Genomic DNA, 24041 nt, shown 5'->3' with positions numbered 1-24041 from the left:
CCAAAAGAGTCCACTCGCCTTACCCCGTGACTACCGACCAATGGCTGTGCACCACGCACGACCGTCGACCAATCACAATACAGTCTACGGTACATGTTGTCCAATCAGTTTCTTCAACATATGCCTAGACCCGAAAATCGTGGCTGGACACCATTGGCTAGGAATGAATAATCAGCACATCACTTCCTAAAATTTACCTTTCATTGTAGGGAAAACATCACTGACAGCACTTCCAGTTAAAGTTCCAGAGCCAAGGAACACACTTAGGATTAATAATAGAAAGACGGCGAGTGTTTGGTTTATGGCTCCAAGGCCGTTTCAGTCTCTACAAAAGTAAATGATGCAATATTTCTTGCTGTGTATATGGCGCGTTATTCTGGAATTTTGCATTCCCTTTCCTTTAAATGACTGGATGCATCGTAATGCTGTGGAAGCATAAATTATAATGAATGAGTCTATTTCAAGTTAGTCACCGAATCTAATCCACTTGGTGGCGCTATATAGTTAGCAAGCTGAAATGGCAAATGCTAATGTTTCAGGAACTAGTTCTAAGTGTTCTCCCGCAGATCAGGATATCATTATTGTGCTGCTTGCTCAGTTTGTTTTGTATCAGGGGTGTTAGCGATCGTGTCAGCAGCGACATTTAATGTGAATCTTATTTTAAAAAAATGACAACCATCGTCAGTACTGAACATCTCAAATGTATTACACTTGACTGTCTGACCAGTGTCAGCTCCTATTAAGTGTGATGTTTCTCCAAATGTGAATGGAAAAAAGATCAGAATTAACAATTTAAAGATAAATAATAAAATACTGGGCTAGTACTTTTTTGTTATAAGGTCAATAGTTTGATTTACTACATTACAGTAAGTCATAGTTCTATCTTAAAAATGATTTTTCCAGTCTAATACAATTTTCATAAAGCATCTTTTAAACAATAAAGATTACCGAAGTTCTGTACACAAAAAGGTGGATTACATAATAAAATACAAGATATACACATGTGCGCACATGCCCACACACATCAACCTAAAAGGACTGCAAAAAAACACAAAACAGCCTTAATGCCTTCAACTCTTATGCTGGGTCAAAGCAAAAGAAGAAAAGCTCGTTTCAAAGGTGGACTCAAACAAATGTTGCGCTTATGGCTGAGATAGCTTGATTCAAACATACAATGCAACATCAAAAATCAATTGTAAAATACACAGGAACCAGTGAAGGGAGGTCAGGACAGGGGGAATATGCTCCATTTTATGGGTTCTATTAAGAAGGTGAGGAGCTGCATTTTCTTTTTTTTAAGCAGAATTAATTTGTTTACCCAATTTTAAGTCATAATCCTTCTGCTTACCCAATCCAAGATCATAATCCACAATTCAATGTGAACCTACACAGGAAAAACATGCAAACTCCACACAGAAAGGTCTCAGCTGGCTGGTGGATTCAAACTCTGGACCTTCTTGCGTTTAAGTGTCAGTGGTAACCACTACGCTGCTATATCATTATTAGTCTCTATTAGTCTTAGTCTCTGTTCACAACGATTGATTAATTTAGAAAGCACAGTGGATTCTAAATCAGACAATCAATATGTGCTTGAAGTGCACACTTTCATCTTTAATTCACTGTGTTTAACAAACCCTTTGCAGACACTGTTTAGAAATTACAGCACTTTTTATACATAGTGCCCCATTTTCAGGAGCTTCATGGCCAGGTGAGGCCTGTTCCCTCATTACTCCATGACAAATCAAGGAGATCTGCAGTTCATTCCAAGTGCTGAACTTGTATTTGGTTACTCTTCACTGGAAATCTCAATATGAGTTCCAAAGAGATATTGATGCAAGTGAAAAAACAACAACAATCATTACACTAAAACCCAAATACATCCATCAGAGAGATGGCAAAACCTTCAGGAGTGGCCAGATCAATGAACTGATACCTTCTTAAAAAGAAATACACTGGCGAGTTCAGCAAAACCAAAAGACCTGAAAGACCACAAAATAAAGTGGATGATCACAGACTTCTTTCCTTGGATAACTTTGATGAAAGGTTGAGTCTTTTCATTTGAAAAGCTCTCATACGTATGTGAGATACTTAATATCTATCTGAAAATGTTAAATGTTTGGACCGAGAGATTTTGCATTTTCTTTTCCTTTTTTGGTATCAACTAATGAGGCAGACTAATTATGTGATTGGTTTGGTAAGAGCATCCCAGAGAGGAATGATAAGTTATCAATTAAGGAATAGCTTTCCACTTACATTAATATAGAGTAAACTGAACCAGACAATGTTTGTTGTCTTTGGATATAAACCTTGAATTTGGAAAAATTAGCAAAGTCCCAGAGTATCTAGTGATATAAGACTCTAAGCCTGTTCACATGGGATTTCACAATTTCTGCTATGTAGCTAGTCCATCTAGCTAATATTAGATAGATGTGATGTCATCTGCTAAAAAAGTAAGAAGCACATACTGTATTAGCCTAATAGCTATATTGTGAGCTATCTGGAGGTGAAATAATGACTTTTGGTGTTGCACTGATCAAAAGTCTTGAGCCTTCTCTCCACCTCTGCATAGGAGGTGAAAGTTTTAGTAGCGTTTGCATGCATATGTGCACGTCATACTTTCAGTCTGTAAACACGATAGTGCCAAAGGTTTTGAATGAATTATGATAAAACTTTGTAGGGGTGTAGATGATGTCATGTTCACAATCCATTAAAATGTAGCTCACATCCACCAAGGTCTTCAAGGTCAGCTTAAGAATTAATTTATCAAAAATCATCCTGTCATGTCACATTTTACCTCTGACCTCTCCCTCAAGATCAGTAGATTATTCCGGAGGTCAAATTGATATAGAGCTACTGCAGTTGTTAGTTGGTTAGATATATGGGGCAGCAAGGTGGCATGGTGGTGGCACTGTTGCCTCGCAGCAAGCCTGAGTTCATTTCCACCATCAGGGCCCTGTTTCAGGAAGCCGGTTTGGAAAACTCAGAGTGAAAAACGACACTCACGGTTGAGTAACCCCGAACTGTCCAACTCGGAATATTCGGTTTCAGAAAGGCTGATAACAATTAGTTCAGTCAACGCGGAGTTGCTTTAACCCCAAGTGAAGCGCGCGGACGAGGATACATAAAGCCCTGATAAGCGGAGCACAGATTAAGCGAGTCACCATGGAGACGGAGGGAAAGAAGGCGCGGTCAATGTATTTCACAGCGCTTGAGGCCGAAATTCTGATGGCAGCATATGCCGATAACATGCAAATTCCGCGGAAAAAAGTAACACAGCCACAGCTGCAAAAGCATGCATGGCAAAACATAGCCGACAGAGTCAATGCGTGAGTGTTAATATAAACATTGATCGAGGGATTTCCACCCATTTAACACGTTATTTTATCATATGTTATTTTATTTGTTATTTTATACATTTTATTTTGTGATGTGATGTGAGCGCAGGTGCAACCCAACAGGCCCCAAACGTGCCTGGCAGCAAGTAAAAATGAAATATAAAAATATAGTCCAAACAGGTAAGGTGTAATTGTATTATGAGCCATAGTGCTTGGTCTGTTTGTCCGATGTAAATCAATTGCAGTTAGAGGCTACATTAATTTCCTTTCTGTAAGCACTTATTGAAATTATCTGAGCACATTACAAGTACATATTTGCTTACTCTGTATGCTCAAATGTGGCCCGTTATAGCCAACAGAAAAAAAGCGGAGGCCCGAAAAACAGGTGGGGGTCCTCCACCACCACCACTCACAGAGGCTGAGCAGTTGGCCCTCAGCCAAAACAGTGGGCGCCCTGTGGCTGAAGGCATCTCTGCGGGGACATCCTCTGAGTCAATAACCCCGCAAGACACAAGTGCCTACATAAGGGGTAAATTCAAAATAATACATGATGTGCATACATCCTTTCTTCACAGTCACCTTTGCAGTGCTACTCATTCATTTGATAAACTCTTTACCATAATGAATTATTTTGTAGTGAAGTTATTTTCCGACTGATTTTGCCTTCCCTCAGCCTTGGTTGTCTTTGAGAGCATAATGACAATGAAGTGTAAGGTGATTGGTATGTTTGTTAATTGCCATTTGGTCCCTTGTAAGTTATAAGTGACCTGTATAAACCTCATATTCTATCAGTTGATGGTGATGGTGTACTGCATCTGGTGCAGCCTCCTGTTGAGCCAGACCAACATGCAGTTGTGAGTAATACTCCACAGATTATATGAGTTTACAGTAGAACAGCAATGTTGTTAATTTCTTTACTACAGGAAAATAATGAAGAAACATTGACAGCTGTTACAGAGGAGGAAGCAACAGAGACACTTTATGAGGTTTACATCTTTTAATACTTTGTGTACAGGAAACACAGGTGACCAATAAAGCCAGTTGAACAAAAAATCTGTTTATTCTTCTTTCAACATGTTGAGGTGATGGGTCAAAAGAAATGATTGTGACATATGGTGTCTCTGACTGCTCTTCCATCTTGTATGTCCGTGGGAGGGTCAGGATGTTCATGGTTTGGATCACTGCTGATGTTTGGTTCAGAAGGACAGTGTTCTCCTCTAATTGTGGCAATGTTGTGAAGAATCACACATGCCACAATAATGTCACATGCCCTTTCTGGGGTGACCCTGAGTCTTTGCAGGCACTGGAACCGGGCCTTAAGCATTCCGATAGTCATTTCAATTCTGGCTCTTGTCCTGCAATTAGCCAGATTATATCGCTGCTGTGGGCCCGGTTCAGGGTCAGGGTAAGGGGTAAGCAAATAGGGTAAACATGGATACCCCCTATCACCAAGCAAGTAGCCAGTGAACTCTCCTAAGACAGAAGGGTACACTTCAGTTCAAATGTCCCTGAAGCAATTGGTCTTTATATATTTTAAAGTATTCTCAACTCACCATGTCCAAATTTTGTGCTCAGTGTACATTCACGGAATATTTGTGAGTCATGAACAGAGCCTGGCCACTTGGCTTCCACATTTGTGATAATGTTGGCAGCATCACATATGATCTTCACAGTGCAGAGAACACAAATTAGCATCCATTACTATAATGAAATAATTTGTTAGTTTGAAATGCTACAGGGAACTATGTACCTGTACATTAATGCTGTGGAAAGACTTCCTGTTCACATAGTCTCCTTCATTTACTGAAGGAGCAATGATTGGAATGTGAGTGCCATCTGTACAGCCAATCACGCCTGGGAACCGTGGGAATAAATGTAAAATTTAAGTAGTAGTTCAAGTATCACCACATCATGAATTAAGTTCTGTTCATCCTGCTACCTGCAATTTTGTGGCATCCCTCTTTGATAAATCTTGTGGGTCTATGACCGGGGAACACCACAGACGAGTACAGGAGACGTTTCAGTGCAACTGTAACATTCCTGACTGCCCGACAGACGGTAGCCTTGGAAACGTGCTCAGCGTCACCAATATTATACAGAAAGCTCCCGTTTGCAAAAAACCGAAGTGCAATACAAATAATATGTACAGAACTGAGAGCATGTCCGCGATGTGTCACATGAGCAATATTAGGCCTGAGGATGTTATCCAAATAACTTATAGATTGTGCTGAGAAACGGTAACGTTCGCACAGACAATCATCAGGACATGATAAAATGTCCAAACGCGCTCTGATCACTCTCTCCCGGCGGAGAGCTCTGCGGAGAATTTGGGCTTCACGATCTACTGGCTCTTCAAGGAAGGGACACGCCATGTCCGACACTTCCTACTGTCAGGTTTCCGACAAAGGGGCGGAGAACGTCAGGGTTAGTTGTAGTAAACCTGCTAGGGGGCAGGTTAGCTTCACGGAGTGTGTCGTCATAGTGACTCACTCAGGCTGCAGCTGAACTCGCTTTGTGAAACCGAAAACCCAGAGTTTTCGTTAACTCAGGGTATACTTACTCAGTTTTTCCACTAAACCGGCTTCCTGAAACAGGGCCCAGGCCGGGGCCTTTCTGTGTGGAGTTTGCTTATTCTCCACGTGTTTGCGTGGGTTCTCTCCGGGTACTGCAACACACGTACACACCTGCTAAGTAGTGTTGACGGTGAGTATTACACCAACTCATCTTGACAATGCTGTACAAGCATACAGCGAATGAGTGCTGATCTTTATCCACTAAGCGGCACTATTTAGCTACTGACTTAAAATATACACCTTATAGTAAACACAAATGATAGAAAAAACACTGGTGCAAGTTTCTCCCACGAATGTGCATATTATTCTACTGCTTGCTCATTCTGTTTACATGTTTATGTGGGCAGCGGAACAAACAGAAGCTAAAAGACACACAACTCTTTCTGATAATCCTCGTCCCAAAAGGATAGATAGATAGATAGATAGATAGATAGATAGATAGATAGATAGATAGATAGATAGATAGATAGATAGATAGATAGATAGATAGATAGATAGATAGATTTGATTCAGCATTCAGTCTTTTATTGCTTTCATATTTTATTGGATTTCTACTCTCTAATAACACATTTACTACGTGTTGGCTACCTGTGATCCCAAATGATGGAAGGGCAGTAAGGAGCAAGCATAAAGTATTAGAAATATGCATCTTATATGCATTTATAAATATAGTCAGGCTATGGGAGGCACTGAACGTCAAACGCACGAGCTCCTGATTGGCTGGCTGGTCGTAACCTTACCAAACAGGGAAGTGACGTAAGAGCAACTACACAGCGACAGTTTCTGTTTTTGCCGAGGGAGCCCGTTGCCGCATGCAGTCGGCTGGGGAGTACACCGCAACCTCCGCACGGTCCGCCACGCTCTGAACAAAGCTATGGCGCCCTGGTCTTTGCCGCTCTGTTCTCTTCTGAAACACACGGACTGTCTGCAGAAGGCCAATATTTTTTGTAATGTCGTACAGGGGTTACACCACCACTACCATCCGGTAAGGTCTCGGTTATGGAAACGGAATTTCAGAGCGGTGTCCCAGGGAGTTGGTCAGCTACTCTCCCACGAGCCCAGAGCCGGAAAGTGCGCAGCATCTGTTTGTAGCAGCTCCTTAGACGGTCAGAACACGACAGAGAGGCTGTGGTCTGTTTACGATGAGACCAAAAGACAAACTGGAGGTAAGGTCACTGTTCACAGTGAGGCGGCTCCTCATTAATAATTACAGCCCTGCCCTAAATACAAAGCTGCTGTTTCTTTATAACTCTGTCATGGCTTGTGTTTCCTGCTGACTAACTACATCTCGCCATTGCTCTATATTAATAGCTTCTCAGACAGCAGACTCTAAATGTGGAAAATAGGTTGTACCTGTAACTTGATTTATTTGTGTATCACTGATGCTAACAAATCCCCAATGTCTACATTTCGGAACCTTAAAACCTGCATGTTTTTATTTATTGCATTACTGATTAATGATCTTTTTTAAAGGTCAGAATTTGTTGGGAAGTTGACATTGAAGGGTTAAATCAACGCTGTGCTGATGTTTGACTGAGGTGTTCTTTTACACACCTTTTGTCCACTCCTGAATGAGAGTAACCTTGGGAGTTGGTGTGATTAGCACTGTTGCCTCACAGCAAGAAGCTTCCCGGTTTCCTCCACATGTTTTAGCTTCCTTCCACATTCCAAAGACATTCATGTCAGGTGAGTTGGTGACTCTAAACTGGCCATGGATGTGAGATAGATAAAATATTTTAGGTGCATAGAATCAAGAGCTGTATGAATGCATCCCCCCCCCCCCCCCCTTTTCTAATGTATTAGTTTTTACATGTTTGTCACAATTACATATTTTCAGATCCTCAAAAACTTATATTCACTTCTTCCGATTACTATAAATGATTTTAATAATGCTATAAATAAAATAGACGTGACAGTCAATGTAGGCAATATACTTATTAATTATAGATGAAATATATACAATAATGCAAGAATTTATTATAAATATTTTTTAAAAACACAGATGTTAATAATTGCTGTACATGTGTCTGTGCAAAGTTTTGCTGAGATTGGCCCACTTGTTAAGAAAGAGGTAGGATATATACAGATACATTCCTCATCTGTATTATTGTTTATATTTCTGAATTCAAATAAGCTGAAGAAAGCTCTTGTGTTTTTATTTTTCTTCTCAGATCTGATCTCCGTTATAACTGCCAACTCTGTCGACCCAGACACTATTTTTGCCAACAATGAGATGAGTCTGCGAGACATAGAGATCTACGGGTTCGACTACGACTACACTCTGGCATTCTACTCCAGCCATCTCCACACTCTCATCTTCAACATAGCACGGGACATACTCGTCACTAACCACCGGGTGTGTGTTGTGAATGATTCTACAACCTGACACTACTGATTAAGTCACCCCTCCGCTCCACCATAACTGGTTGCCCACACATGGCCACCCATCCCTGAGCCCGGTTCTGTCCGGCTTCTTCCTTTGAAAAGGGAGTTTTTTTTCTTTCCACTGTCACCAAATGCTTACTCGTATGGGTCATCTGATTGTTTGGGTTTAGGGTCTTTACCAAACAATCCAAAGCGTCTTGAGGCGGTGGTTGTTGTGCATTGGCTAAAAACAAAGCAAGTTAATTTATGTAACATATTCTTAAAGGTTGTCAGTGTGCTAAGGTCTAAAAGAAGCTACAACCCTGTTTAAGCTCCATGTGCAAAAGTACATTTACCTTTGTGGGTAATTTATGTTGCTCATTGGTTTTAAGTAAACCTAATGCTTTTCTTGTCACTAAATGTAAACCTTTGTTTTTTTTAAAGTATCCAGAGGGCCTGCGAAAGTACGAATACATTCCAAGTTTTGCTGTAAGAGGACTTCACTATGACGTCCAAAAGGTGAGAGTGGAGCTTCCATTGTCTTAAACTGTTTAGACAATCTAAGAACGATGTGAGGACCATCGGTATGATGATTATATTTAATCATTTTTAGGCATTACTGATGAAGATAGATGCTTTTCACTATATCCAGTTGGGAACTGTATACAGGTATGTGTGCACTTTGTTAATTCCATGTCTGAGTAGTGACCATTTATATGACGATACAAATGACATGCTGTTTAGGAATTTACATTGTTTAATGTTTTTGATTCAGAGGTCTTCATCCAGTTCCTGACGAAGAAGTAATTGCCATGTATGAAGGCTGCCATGTTCCTCTGGAGATCATGAGTGACTTCTATGGCAAGGTGATCAGCACTTCCACACTGTCATGTCTCCACACAGATACTGTAACAAACATAATAATTATGATAATGACTAGGGCTGGGCTATATCATACCGTTCACGGTAATACCGGTATAATGTTGGGCAATGATAGGAAAATGAAATATCGCGACAGAACATGGGTAAAACGGGCATGCACCGTGCCTTTGCTTACATATGAACATGGCGGCGACGCAGAATGAGAAGAGCGAAAGCGGATCGTTGAATGAAACGGATGAACCAGAATTGGTTTGTAAAAATGCTGCAACTTCAGTGGTGTGGAACTGGTTTGGCTTTCATCCGTCAGATACACAACAAAACACTATTTTTGGTAGAGCAGGCTAGCGGGCCGTCGTTATTACCGTGTTTTTTGGAAAATACGGCACACTTAAAATCAATCCTTTGATTTTTCTGAAAATCGACAGGGCCCCTTATAATCCCGTGTACCTTGTTTATGAATTCTGGTTGTGTTTACTGACCTCGAAATGATTTTATGTCGTACACGGCGCTCGAGAGTCTGTCAAATGTTTCAGTACGACTTTGCTAAGCTACAAAGCCGCACAGCTTGATGGATTGTCGGAGCATTACGGTTATCGTAGGCAGGAGCCTCGCGGAGTGATACGTACTGTGCTTCAACATAATATTACCGTATTGTATGTGTATAACCTCTTTTTAAGTTTTGTGGATATTATACATGGTTATGCTGAGGATATGTCGGCCAGTTTTCACTGGAAATGCCTTTTGGTTAAACTGTCAGCAAGGAATTTGCATTTGCACTGTTAATTTTTTATATAACTTTAATGCACTTAAAACAGCTGCTTGTTTAAGTGAAAATACATTGATGGGTTTTTTTTGCAATTATAAAGTTGAGGAGTTGTAAAGTGTTTTGTCTAGTGTCAATTATATCATCAGTTATATCGTTATCGCAGATTTTCAAATGTATATCGTGATAAATATTTTTGGTCATATCGCCCTGCTCTAATAATGCAGAGTTCACATGGCCATACGATGAAACAGTTCATGGACATATTCTCCCTGCCTGAGATGACCCTTCTGTCGTGTGTCAACGACTTCTTCATGAGGCACAACATCGACTATGAGCCAGTCCATCTCTACAAAGATGTAAAGGTCAGCTGTCTTGTTATCGCTGTACCTTGTTTTAATGCAATGATTTAACAGCACTCTCTTTTTCCTGATTGGATCTCGAAAAAGGCCAGTGTGTGTGTGATGAGAATAAATCCAGCCACATGTTCATGACTGTAACTGTATTTACATGTTTCCAGGGAGCGCTGTGGTACTCCAGCCATTCGGTTCCATCTTATATTTAGATCTGAAAAGCAATGTCTAATTTTAGTCAAGCATGCTCGCTTGCAGCCATGTGCGTCTGTTCTCTGGTGGCTCCACGACTTCACAGGGAGACCGGCGAAAAATCTGATCTGCGTTCTCCCTTTGAGGCCAACTGTCATGGTGGGCTTCTCAGTTCTGTGTCACACTGTAGGGTATTTGTCAGATCGCTGTCTTTAAAAAGTCCTCACACTGACTCTCTGTTCCGCTAATGCTTCTCATGTTTGCTCAAGGACACCCCCTTCCTCCTTTTTTTAATTACTTTCAAGCCCATTTTATTATTTTTTACTTCTTTTGTGCATCAAACAATCTTTGTATATGTTAAACATCCTAAGTTTTCCCTGAGGGGATCAGGATTTCAGGGGAAAGTTTACTCGCACACTCATTGATTCAAACACTTTCTCAGTGTGTCACCAAAGAAACTAAACTCTGGGGCTTTCTTTCTTGATATTCATTTGTATTCACAGATGCACTTGCTTTGTGCTTCTAAGTCAACTGTTTATATTCACAGCAAAGTTGCTATTGGACCTGAATGTTAACATAGCGTCGCTGAAGTTATAACTTGTGGCTAAGGGCTGTTTACTTTTCTTCACAGGAAGCTATTAGGGATGTTCATGTCAAGGGCATAATGTACCGAGCTGTGGAGGCGGATATTGGTAATTTTACTTTGATTTATATTACTTAGTTTGAACTAATGAAAGAAACGATATGGCCACATCTGAATAGTTGCCAAGAAATAAAAACACAATTTAGGCTTAATGAAGCTGTGATTTACAATTAAAAGCATAGGGTTTCTTTTCCCCCTCTCTCTTTTCAGAGAAGTACATTTGCTATGGTGAGCAAAGCCACGCTGTGCTGAAGAAGCTGTCAGCGCAAGGAAAAAAGATGTTCCTCATTACCAATAGCCCTTTTGACTTTGTGTAAGTGAGAGCAAACAGAGTGCAAGTGTTTGTTGACGTGATTAATTAAAAATGTCGTGTATTGGTGTACTAATGTTTAATTGGTGCCGCTTTATAATGCCCCAAGTTTTATGGATGGGCAAACACACATCAGCAGGCTGGTGTTTGTAATTCATTGTAAATCATTCACTGTGAAGCCTTTTGAAGTGTCTTTTTTTCCAGAAATATAACAAGCTTGTGCGTATCCAACCTCGAAAGGTTGAAAAATCACTGAAATTATGTCTTTGATATAATATTTTGTTACACTGAGTTATCAGGATGGGCCTGATGTGTGCTACAATGTGCACGATCTCGTGTTTTTATTAATGTTGTAATTGGAAGAATGGGCTTCATAACTGTGTTAGTAAATGTGTAAATGTTAAAATGAGATGTTGATATTTTAATTAACAGGCAATCTAAGTTGTGCCCAGCTGGGTTTGGATTTGACTGTCCTCCATTTTTATGAATTAACAGGTGGACCAATTTGCAAGTTTAACTGAGTTTACGCTAGCCTAGTGCTGCATTGACATGCTAACCCTAAGCTTAGTGTTATTGCACCCTCATAACGAGCTCTAAGGCGTTGCTGACAAAGTAAAAAGCGGAATCTTTGTTTGCTGCAGGGATCGAGGAATGAACTTCATCGTAGGAAAAGACTGGAGGGACTTGTTTGATGTTGTCATTGTTCAAGCTGATAAACCTAGTTTCTTTAATGACAGGAGGAAGTAAGTAATATGCTTCTCATACTATCTTCATGTTATGTTTTAGGGCACTTAAATAACACATGCCAGTGTGGCTACATTGTGTTGATCGTTGTATAAAAATGTGCATCGCTTTACTAAATATCCAATTTGCCGTTTTGTTTTAGACCTTTCAGGCGAGTGACAGACAAAGGTGTGCTGCTGTGGGACAGAATTCACAGGCTGGAAAAAGGGCAGATCTATAAACAGGTACTGTGCTCATTTAACAATTCTAATAAATCCCACTGGATACACTGCATGATGAAACAAATGGTTAATCTTTCTTTCTGTATGACTTTGGTATTCAGGGAAACCTTTATGAATTCCTCAGGCTGACCGGCTGGAGAGGATCCAAAGTACTCTACTTTGGAGATCACATCTACAGCGACTTGGCAGTAAGTTGCATATTTATAACAAAGCATTAAAACTACACCAAGGCCTGCAGTGTTAAAAATTATTGTACTATGAATACAAACAAAGAGTGGAACCCCGCTTTGACCATGCAGTGCTTTGATAATGCTCCATTTAGTGTGTTTTCCCAGAACTCAAAGGTCTCAGGCTGGATTATTCTTTACAACAATCTAAGTCTTACCTGTTCTGGAAGAAGACAACAGGGTTTGAAATATACAACTAAATGCACTGAAGCCTAGTTACTTAGACGCTGCATTGGGTTTGGCTGATAAATTAAAGGGAGACTTTTTAATAAGAGCACAGCATCAGGTCAGTTAAACTTTGGGGTATTGATCTGGTCAGTTAAGTAGCAGAGGGGGTTGTTAATAGGTTTTAGTTGCTTTCATGTTAATTACATTAACAACAGGTGCACTAGTGGAGCAACAATAATTCTACCCCCAAAACAGGAATGGTATTACAGGTGGAGGCCACAGAGATTTTTTTCCCTCCTCATATTTTCTGTCTGTTTTTCACTAGTTTTGCAGTAGTCCCACTCCTCCTCCTCCTGCTCCTCCTCCTCCTCCAAGTCCTCCAGTCATACATGCAATTTCCATAAGGTTTACTGTGTCTCCCAGCACAGTCTCAGGAGCATGGAGGAGATTCCAGGAGACAGGCAGTTACTCTAAGAGGGCCAGACAGGGCTGTAGATCTGTTTTTGCACAAAAGAGCAGATACAGAGGAACAGGATGAGAATGCCAGAGCTGCAAAATGACCTCCAGCAGGCCATTGGTGTGAATCTGACCAGACAAGTAGAAACAGACTCCATGAGAGTGGCTTGAGGACTCAATTGGCATTTGCCATAGAATACCAGAAGGGCACCCTGTGCTTTTCACAGATGAGGTTCACCCTGAGCACCTGACAGACATAAAAGGGTCTGGTTTGGGCTTTATAATTGTGGAGAACGTTATGCTGCCTCTAATATTGTTCGGCATGACTGGTTTGGTGGTGGGTCAGTGAGGTCTGGGGAGGTATATCCATTGAGGCAGGGACAGATCTCTACAGGCTAGCCGACGGCACCATGATTCCCATTAGCTATCAGGATGAAATCCCTGGACCCATTGTGAGAACCTACTCTGATGCAGTGGGTGCTGGGTTCCTCCTGGTACATGACAATGCCTCATGTGTGAGAGTATGCAGGCATTTCCTGGAGGATTACATAATTGATACCACTGACTGACCTCAATGTTCGGCTGATCTGAATCCAGCAGAACACCTCTGGGACATTATGTTTTAGTCCATCCAACGCAGCCAGATTGAACGTTAACTGTCCAGGAGTTCAGTAATGCCCTTGTTCAGATCTGGGAGATTCCCCAACCGTTGTCTCATTAGAAGCATGGCCCAATGTTGTCAGGCATGCATGTAACCACATGGGCACCATACAAACTACTGAGTGTAGATTGATCATTTTGATTTTCATCAAATGATCTGGCTTCCTTTCATTCCTAACACATTACACAGTAGGTATCAGTACAGATATCCAGTAGGATTTTTTCCCCCCATTGACATTTGATGTGTTTTTAAAGTGATCACTTAAGTTTGTATGACACACCTGCTGTAAAGATAGATAGATAGAACTTTATTAATCCCTCGGGTAGGTTCCTCCGGGAAATTCACTCATGAGTAGCACAGCACATCACCACCTCTTATCTTTTCATGCCTGTAACTCAGGAACTGGCAACAGCTTGGACAAAGCAGGTTACATATATGTATAAACTTGATTAGCAGTAAAAGCTGATTATGAGAGGTAGATTTTATATCGTTGGCATGATGCCTTGCAGGTGGCAGGCAGCCAGGAGTCAGTTATGTCGTCTTGCTTGTTTAGAGAGATGGAAGCTGGTATTTTGTAGTTTACACTAGTCACAGCTTACACTCAGGCTGTCTGGCTGTGGAATGACCTCATTGCTGCAAGTGGGCACAGAGTAGAAACATTTCTGAGTTTCCTCTTTTTAATTACTCAAGTCCAAAACATGTTCCCGCTTTGGATGTGTTGCAGATGGCATTTTCAGAGGTCATGTTCCTCTTAACTAGCAGATGAAATTGTTATAGTTTAGTTCTGGTTATCTGTCTTTACTTAGACATACTACCGTAAGTACTGAAACACTGTGTGTTCTGTGTTTATTATTGTTTAATCAGAATCAGAATCGTGTTTATTGGCCAAATATGTGCAGACACATACAGGGAATTTGGTTCCAGTAGATGGTGGCTCTCAAGCACAAGCACAGCAATGTAACACACACACACACACACACACACACACACACACACACACACACACACACACACACACACACACACACACACACACAAAGCTGTGTAAACCAACTATAAATAACTAATCTAAACTTATATACATAAAATACAGAAATGAATGAGGTGGAATGAATACTACAAAATGTACATAAGGTGCAGTTTCAGTCTGGCAGTGGAAGCAGTGTGACAGGTCAACTGTTAAGAAGGGAGATGGCGAGGGGAAAGAAACTTTTCCTATGTCGGGTGGTCCTGGTCTGCAGGCTTCTGTACCGTCTGCCAGAGGGCAGCAGATCAAAAAGTCTGTGTCCAGGGTGTGAGGGGTCTGTGATGATTTTCCCTGCCCGTTTCCTGGTTCTTGAGAGGTACAGATCCTGGATGGAGGGCAAGGGGGCACCGATGATCCTTTCTGCTGCCCGTACAGTCCGCTGCAGTCTGCTCCTGTCCTGTTTAGTGGCTGCACCATACCAGACAGTGATGGAGGAGCACACGACAGACTCAAATGATTTATTTCCTCCATACCCTGTGCTAAAGATTCACGGCTCAAGCCCCAGACTGAAGGAGTATATTTCTAAATTATTGGCCTATCATGATCATGAAGATGGATCTACTGATCTTTTGTTCAACAGGATCTAACACTGAAACATGGCTGGAGGACGGGTGCCATCATTCCTGAGCTGAGGAAGGAGATTAAGATCATGAATACACCAGAGTACGTCCACATGATGACCTGGTTACAGTCACTGACTGGACTTATTGAACAGATGCAGGTCAGAAACCTAGTATATCATCCCTCCTCTTAGTCTTTTATTTGTATTATTATTGTTATTGTACTTTATAAACTTTAATTTCATTCTTAAAGTTTTTTTGGTTCACATTTATGCACTGCTCTCTAACAGGTGCACAGGGATCCAACGTCTCGAGCTGTGGTCGAGGAGTGGATCAAAGAAAGAGAAGCCATGAAGTAATAACAAAATGTTTTACTTATCTAAAACCATTTTGGATAATTTTTAGAGATATTGTGGAATCGATCTAACCATATCTCGATGGTTGTGTTTTCATATATTACAGGCCTCATACCAAGGACATCTTCAATGCTCAGTTTGGAAGTCTCTTTCGAACATACCACAACCCCACTTACTTCTCACGCCGACTCTCGCGCTTCGCTGACATCTACATGGCCTCCATCAGCTGCCTGCTCAACTACGACTTCCAGCACACCTTTTTCCCTCGCCGTACTCCTCTGCAGCACGAAGCCTCCTACTGGCCCGAGCACGGTTCTGCCGGTTTAGGTGCCTCCTCTCCAGCTCCACAGGACCAAAGCAGAGTGTGATTAGCAACAGAAAACCACCGTAAAAAGCAAAACGCAGAGGCTGAATGATCTCAATCATTCGTTCATTTATTTAATTTTATTTTCTTCAGCATGCCACATTTTGAAGTGAGCTCCAATGGTGACAGTTGATGTAAACTGTTTATGAAATTTGTGCTTTAAATTAGTAATTTATGTCCTTGTAAAACAACAAGTCTTAAGATGAGTAGTTTATGTTTGACAGAATTGTTTAATTAAACGAATAGATGATTTTATGCAGTACAAACAACAGGGGGCAGTCACGCACCGTTTTTGTTTTCTCCTATTTCGAGCTGTGAATTGCACACAAATCATCTATGCCTTTTATGTCCTTTGCATCTGTGGGTGTAATGGATATTTACAGTTACATTACAGACTGCGTTGCCTTAATCCCTTTGTTTACGTTACTGCAGTATTTACTTTTTGCAACACCCTGATATAACTTTGTTGCAATTAGCTTTTTCAGAAAAACATTTGCCAGCCACAATCTCCGTTGATGTCATTATTTGCTGCACATTGTCAAGCAAACTGCACTTTGATGTTCTGAGACGTTTAATAGTTTTAGGAGTTCTCACACAGCACAGCCTGTATGTCTCATTTTAGCACGTGAGAAATGTTCAATTTTCTCAGGAGAAAAAAAAAATTGAACATCATCGCTATATTTAGCATGAATGTTGCTTTTTGATGTGTGAAGGAAGCTGCGTTTTGGGTTTGTTAGGTTTGACACTTTTGTAGGAGATGAGTAAAATGTTTTGTGCTGTAACCGTGGCTATATTTCATATATATATATATATATATATGCTGGAGTTTTTAAAAAAGGAATATCAAAGGGAAAATTACAGTGGCCACAACCATGACCTCATAGTCTTGGTCTGTAGTTTAAATGATGTGTTTATGAAGTGTTTACTTACGGTCTATTTCATTATTTATTAAACTGGAAATGGCCTGATCCTAACCCAGTGATTATGTCGTCATTTAAAAGGGCATGATCTGATCTGCCGACTTAATTAGCACGTATGTGTTCACTGAATGAGTAATCCATTCATTCTTTGCTTATGTTATTGGTATTATTACCTATACAAACAACAAAAGGTTTCATAGTTGAAATTTAATTTTCAGGACTAATTGCACCGGTGTTAATAACCACTCGAGTTTCTAATTACAGTTATAGCAGAGGGTTTATTGGGATTAATCCCCCACCCAAATCGTGTTACTGACTAATTTACCGTATTGCATCTGGGGCTTTAACTGTTAGGCAGGTGCAGGCTCTGGGATCTTAGAAAGAAAAAGAAAAAAAGCCTAGTGCTTTGACAGGGATCAAAAATGATCAAACCAATGATATTGGCTCCTGAGCTGAGGAGAGAGTATCTGGGGGTTCAGTCCCTGACCTCATAGATGCTTCATTAAGGCTGGATAGTTTGGGCACCATGGACACTAACAGCACACCTCTGAGCTCCAGCTCTCCATTCCCTTCCATCCAAACTGAGGTGGTGACCGTACCACCAACCATCTTCCCTCATGTGGGCTACAGCATCCTTTCTTTCCTCATGTTCATCAACACGGTGCTATCAGTGTTTAACAACAGTGTGGTCATAGCCGTGATGCTGAGGAATCCGGCTCTCCTACAGCCAATGAACGTTTTGATCCTCAGCCTCGCTGTGTCTGACCTCATGATAGGCCTTTGTGGCTCCCTGGTGGTCACCATCACAAACTACCAAGGCTCCTATTTTATTGGACACACAGCCTGTGTGCTCCAGGGATTTTCAGTCAATTACTTTGGTAAGTTTAGTTGTTATATGCGGTGTTTTTGTATGTGTGTGTTTCTGGAGTTCAGACTTTCTGTCTGTCTTACTGCCTTTGGTCCATAAAATCACATTATATTCTACCATTCTTATGCAGGTGACACTCAGTTGTATCTATCATTTTACTCTGATGATGTAAATTCTGTTCTCAAACTAATGAGCTGCATTGATTGCCGTATGCCTTGAAACTTTTTACAACTGGACAGGGACAAGACAGAAATACTTGTAGTTTCTTATTTATTATCCCTGTCTCTGAAACACAGTGAGCAGTGAGCTGAGTCAGGGACCTTGGCATTATTTTGGACAGTGATCTCAGTTTTGATAATTACTCATTTAACCAGAACTGCTTTCTAGCACTCAAAAATATATTAAAAGTTGGAAAATTCTTATCTCAAACTGACTTTGAGAAACTGGTTCATGCTGTCATATCAAGGATGTTCGAATATTATAACGCTGTGTTTTCAGGACACTCCAAATCATCAGTAGAATTACTTCAACTCATTAAAAACGCAGCAACCAGAATTCTTAAAGGTATGAAGGACAATGATACCCCACTATTGAAGGCACTGCACTGGCTCCCAGTACAGCATGGAATTACCTTTTAAATCTTTTTAATAGATCACAAAGCTCTTAATGGTTTGAACACCCCCAGTACATCTCTGACTTGCTCACTGTTTATGACAGAGTCAGACCTCTCTGGTGATCAGGTGTAGATCTTGACGTTCCTAGAATCAGATCCAAATATGCTGATGGTGCTTCTTTTAGATACTGTTGTCCTGCTCTTTGGAACAAGCTGCCTGCTGACCTGAGATCAGTTACATCTGTGGCAACATTCAAAAATAGACTCAAAACCTTTTTTGTTCAAACAGACCTACACACAGAGGTTTATATGTTTGTTTCTTCTGTTAAGCACATTGAGTTTACACATAATAAAATGTAGTGTATGAATCCAGTTGCCACTGTCATTCTGTCACAGTGAGACATACTAATTAAAATTACTAATGCTTTAGATTTCAGTGCCAAATCACAACAACAGTTGCCCAGGGAGCTTCATATTATAAGGTAAAGACCCTTACAATAATCGAGAGAAAATTATCCTTGTAAGCAAGCATTTAACAGTGGAAAGGAAAAACTCAATTTTAACAGGAAGAAACCTCCAGAAGAACCAGACTTGGGGAGGAGCCTGAAAGCTGAAGGCTCTGCTTCCCATTCTGCTTTTAAATATCCTGGGAACCAAGAAACATTAGAAAATCTTACATTTTTGGAGCATCTTTTTTAGCATTTCAAGAAATGACTTTTGTTTCTTTTGTGTTTTATGAATGTTTTCTTTGCATGTAGAGTTTAGTCACGTGTCAGATTTATCAGATATCTTCTTCATGACACCCGAGCATACTCAAAAATCATTGGAGTTGATAACTCTATAAAAGAAAAGAAATCCGAGTATGCCTTGAACTGTCTAAATGTCAGTTATGTTTTCTTGTTGTTGTCTTGTCTAGGTTTGGTGTCTCTCTGCACTCTTACTCTTCTTGCCTATGAGCGATACAATGTGGTATGCAAGCCAAAAGCTGGTTTAAAGATGAGGATGCGGAGAAGCATCTTTGGCTTGCTGTTTGTCTGGATCTTCTGCTTGTTTTGGGCTGTGGCGCCATTATTTGGCTGGAGCTCCTACGGACCTGAGGGGGTCCAGACATCCTGCTCACTGGCCTGGGAAGAGAGATCATGGAGCAACTACAGCTATCTCATTTTCTACACACTCCTCTGCTTCATTATTCCAGTTGCAATCATCATCTACTGCTACTTTAAACTGCTGAAATCCATGAATAAGGTGGGTGTGTAATAGCTTTTGCTTATTCATTACACCATTTAAGCAACATTTAAAATTCATGCATCTATCTATGTTTGCTTGCAGTCTACCGCATGCATAGTAAAACAAGTAATTAGCTTTTAATGTGGCCCAACGTTGCTCTCTTCTAGCTGAACAGGAGTGTGGAGCTACAAGGTGGGCGTTCCAGCCAGAAAGAGAATGATCATGCCATCAGTATGGTGTTGGCTATGGTAGTAGCATTTTTTGCCTGCTGGCTGCCCTACACAGCATTGTCATTGGTGGTAGTTATAGATCCAGAGCTGCACATTCCTCCTCTAGTTGCCACCATGCCAATGTACTTTGCCAAGACGAGTCCAATCTACAACCCCATCATCTACTTCCTTTCCAACAAACAGGTAAAAGCACACAGGTACTGTAGAACTGAGATAAAATCTTGATTGTGAACAAAGATTGAAGAAACACTGTTTGTGAAATTATTGCTCATATTTCCTGACAGTTCTTGTTCTTGGTTGTTTTTTTTTTCCTATCAGTTCCGTGATTGTGCTCTGGAGGTGCTGTCTTGTGGCCGTTACATTCCTCATGGGTCCACCAGTGTCAGCATCCGCATGCACTCTGTGAACAAGGGGAGCTGGCTGTCCTCCTTTGGCAGAAGCGTCAACACACACAGCAAGGTGTTGCCTCTGTGACAAAAAAAAGCTGTCATGGTTGTCAGCGTTCACTGGTGCCTCATCAAGAAGACAGACCAGGACACCTACAGACTCGAGTCTGTCACAGAGGTACCAACGTTGTTAGAGAACAGAATCAGCTCAGAGGCTGACAGGGATATTCAGAAGGTTGGACAAAAAAACGGGAAACTTCACAATAAAATGCTGTAATGCAACCCAATACCATTTAAATGTTGTGTTATTTTTTTGTTTTAAATGTATTTTCCTGACTAGAATATTATATTGCGTGGTTATTTTGTAGTCTCTTCTTTTGATCTGTAACATTTTACTAACAAAACCAGTGATGATTTTTACTTATGAATTCAAGGAGATATATAACAAACAGAAATACACTACATAAAAAATGTATGTGGTTTTCAATTTCTTTCCATTTTTAAACACACTAGGATGGTTAAACACACCCAGACTGCAGAGAAAGACTGCGGGAAACTGAAATCCTAGACTTTTTTTCTTTTCTTTTTTTTGCATAAATTTAATGCAGTGGCTCTTTTTCTACTCATTTTACTCATATAAGACGTCATTTCCTATTTTTCTTCCTAATATTGTTGGACTGTTGGGTAATGAATTGTTAATTCATGCATATAGTAGACTGTGTGACCCTTTTTACATTAGGAGGACTGTTCTGGGAATAGGTGATCTGTTTTTATGGAAACTATACAGCACACCATCCTCCTGTGTGATAGCATTATGCAACAACAACAAAAAAATTTGAATTAAAGTCAACAGTAGCCAGCTCCGTGGTCTAATCAATACTGACAGCTTGGTCAAATAATTTTATTTGTTTTTGGATTATGCAATAAGTCCTTCCTTTTCCCAACTCTCACACTTTCCAAACGTCTGCTGCACAAAAACATTGCTCCGGCATTATTTCTTTGTCGAGCGCCTTTGTGAATACGCAATGTACTCGGTAAAATTATTATTTTTTATTCTAGGGAAATAGCAAAGAAAAAATAATATGCTTAAATCAGTTTTTCTCTACCCACAAAATCGCATTAGGAAAACATGAGAAATTTCGGTGCACTTGTTAAGCAAGCTTGCTGCACAGCTCACCTTGTGCATGTTTTAACAATGAGTAGTCAGTCAGGCAGTAAAAGACTTTCATTTTACTTGGTTAGCCTGGTCTGTGGTCTGGCAATTTTTCATTTGTATTATTTTGTGCTTTTTCGTCTGTGTAGACAGTTCAAAGGGGCATTAGGCGGTTCAGAGAAGGGTAACATAATAACATCTCTGGGTCTGATTCAAAGGCAGGACATCGTGTCCCACGTGACACGTTCCTGAAGCAACGATGAGTCACGAAGAGAAAAATGCATTGCTGATTAACGATGGAGTAAAAGCACCCAGTTGAGGAGAATTTTTTTTCACTCTTGAGTTGGTGCTAACAAACAGGATAATTAATTTAAATCAATCACTGTAACAATCCATCATTAGTTTTACTCAAAAATTACTATGTGACAAGTCAAACTTCAGCTTTGAGCAGCTGGACCGTTCCGTCTGTGAGCAGCAGATCAGTTTTTCAGTGGTCCTAGTCAATGAAATCCAGCCACTCAGTCTCAGGCTTCAGGAACAGCCACAAGCACGGCGAAAGAGCTAGTTTCCCCTTTGGCGCACTGTAGTTATAAAACTGTAGCAGTATTTTTAAATTAAATCTACACGTCACATTACATCACATTACACTGTGCACAGCTGAGTGATATCTTTCAGGTAATTGTTTAGTGCTCTGCTACAATATTTTACATTGTCTTTTTTTTTTTGTCTGTATGTAAGCTTTGTTATATTAGTGTGAATCTGTTTCACTCTCTTGCTCACATTGTTCCCACCCACCTGTTTGGTGCGCTGTAAATATTGCAGATGGGCATCTGCTTCGGAATAAAGTGTTTTTGATCTTTTATCTTGTGGTTATAAGCTGCACATTGTCTTTGGCGTCCAGATATTGTCAGATGTGCGATAACTGATTTTGTTCTTTTCCAGAACTTCTGATTTGATTCCATATGTTACTGGAAGATATTTGATCAGCCTAATATGTTAGATGATCAAAAGCAAAATGCATTATATATTAATCTAATCCCAGATTTGGTGTAGTCCATAGCTTGCATATTTGAAGCAAAGAGCATTTCACACTTTATCTCCAAACAGGATTACACAGTGTCGTGCAATAATCCTGCAGCATTGCTCGCTTTATATCCTGAGCCAATTCAAGAACTCCCAAGTCATCCATCTGGCATGCTTAATGCAAAGCTTTTAACCTTTGTGGTGCACTGTATTAATATGACACGGACAGCTGTTCAGTTCGCACATGTACGCACAGTATCCTGTGCATTACAGTGCCATGCCGTCATCATCGCCGCATTATAGATTTGAACCCCTGCCTGGCTTTTTTTTTTTTTTTTTTTTTGCAGTTATATCAGGATTGAGACAATGGTGACGTAATTGCTATTTAATTAACAGCCATCGTTTCCCCCCAGTTGTCTCTGCTGTGAATACACTGCAGAGCTTTTAATGAATGTGAACACTGAGGACTCCCAGGTGACCCGCCGGTGCTGTCGAGTGATAATGAAAAGGGCGGATTCTTTGGCGCAAATTGTCTGAGCTACAGGTTTACCAGTTAATATTATTCATTCAGTGGCGATAAGGGACGCAGGCTTGACGTGCGTTTGGTCAGCGTGGAAAGAGTGATGATAAAGAACTAAATATGTTGGCTCTTTGAATCCAGAGATGAGAGGCGAGCCCACACCTGCACTAGACTCTGGGAACAATACAGCCTTGGAGGAATACGTTGAAATCGCATTTGTGCTGGCGAACAGCTTTATTCTCTCCAGCACTTCTGTTGTGGGGGCTGCGGCAAATGTTTTTGTCATACTGGCGGTGTATCGGCAAAAGTCCCTGCAAACTTCCAATAACGCGCTGGTGGTCAGTCTGGCTGTTATAGACTTTCTGAGATGTGTAATCGATTGCCCGGTTCTCTTAACCATCGTTGTGAGTGTGTATCGAAACAGAAAAGTGGACAGTTTCATCTGTGATGTACAAATGGCCTCTTTTTCATTCAGCTGCTGTATCCAGTTGTTAACACTGGCGTGCATAAGTGCAGAGAGATACCAGGCCATTGCACAGCCCTTCAAAGCCAATCAAAGGAAAAGGCGAATTAAGGTGCTGATTCCTCTCACATGGACCTTCGCTATTCTGGTGTCTGCTTTTTGTGTGATATTTTTGAGGGACTCACCTTTGCATATGAAATGCCAACGACAACAGAGAGAAACGTTATTCTCTTTTGACAAATTTGGGCTTTACATGCTATTCCCACTGTGGGCAGCGTGTTTTGGTGTCATCATTGGATTCTACGCTCGCATATTTGCCCTGGTGAGATCACACAGCCGTAAAATATTTGACAAAGGTACTTTTACTCTTGCTACAAAAGACAAAAATGAAGAGAAGCCGGAGACAGAAAAAGCCGCAGTGGTGGAAAATGAATGTGGA

At 40.7% G+C, this 24041-nt stretch overlaps 2 protein-coding genes and 1 long non-coding RNA gene across 3 annotated transcripts; 2 read left to right on the top strand and 1 right to left on the bottom strand.

Annotated features, from left to right (window-relative positions):
• Nucleotides 1–4313: 4313 nt before the first annotated feature.
• LOC145430159 (uncharacterized) lies at nucleotides 4314–5215 on the bottom strand. Its single transcript, XR_013910597.1, has 3 exons — nucleotides 5086–5215; nucleotides 4889–5000; nucleotides 4314–4808 (listed from the first exon to the last, which is right to left on the bottom strand). It is a non-coding gene; the product is annotated as an uncharacterized LOC145430159 (long non-coding RNA).
• Nucleotides 5216–6676: 1461 nt separating this feature from the next.
• Nucleotides 6677–17173, top strand: nt5dc3 (5'-nucleotidase domain containing 3). Its single transcript, XM_026175496.2, has 14 exons — nucleotides 6677–7074; nucleotides 8080–8264; nucleotides 8717–8791; nucleotides 8886–8941; nucleotides 9048–9138; nucleotides 10145–10282; nucleotides 11094–11154; nucleotides 11316–11418; nucleotides 12057–12158; nucleotides 12302–12383; nucleotides 12482–12568; nucleotides 15500–15640; nucleotides 15770–15834; nucleotides 15942–17173. The coding sequence occupies exons 1-14, from the start codon at nucleotides 6783–6785 to the stop codon at nucleotides 16201–16203; spliced, it is 1740 nt and encodes a 579-aa protein (XP_026031281.1). The 5' UTR covers nucleotides 6677–6782; the 3' UTR covers nucleotides 16204–17173.
• A 322-nt stretch (nucleotides 17174–17495) lies between these two features.
• Nucleotides 17496–20730, top strand: parietopsin. The gene is made up of 4 exons (XM_026175497.2): nucleotides 17496–17997; nucleotides 19517–19845; nucleotides 19995–20240; nucleotides 20376–20730. The coding sequence occupies exons 1-4, from the start codon at nucleotides 17646–17648 to the stop codon at nucleotides 20529–20531; spliced, it is 1083 nt and encodes a 360-aa protein (XP_026031282.2). The 5' UTR covers nucleotides 17496–17645; the 3' UTR covers nucleotides 20532–20730.
• The last annotated feature ends 3311 nt before the right edge of the window (nucleotides 20731–24041 follow it).

The sequence above is a fragment of the Astatotilapia calliptera genome, chromosome 7 (genome assembly GCF_964374335.1).
Source record: "Astatotilapia calliptera chromosome 7, fAstCal68.1, whole genome shotgun sequence".
Lineage (NCBI taxonomy): Eukaryota > Metazoa > Chordata > Actinopteri > Cichliformes > Cichlidae > Astatotilapia > Astatotilapia calliptera.
Note: the sequence above shows the minus strand (reverse complement) of the source record. Positions and strands in the feature narration are given on the sequence as shown.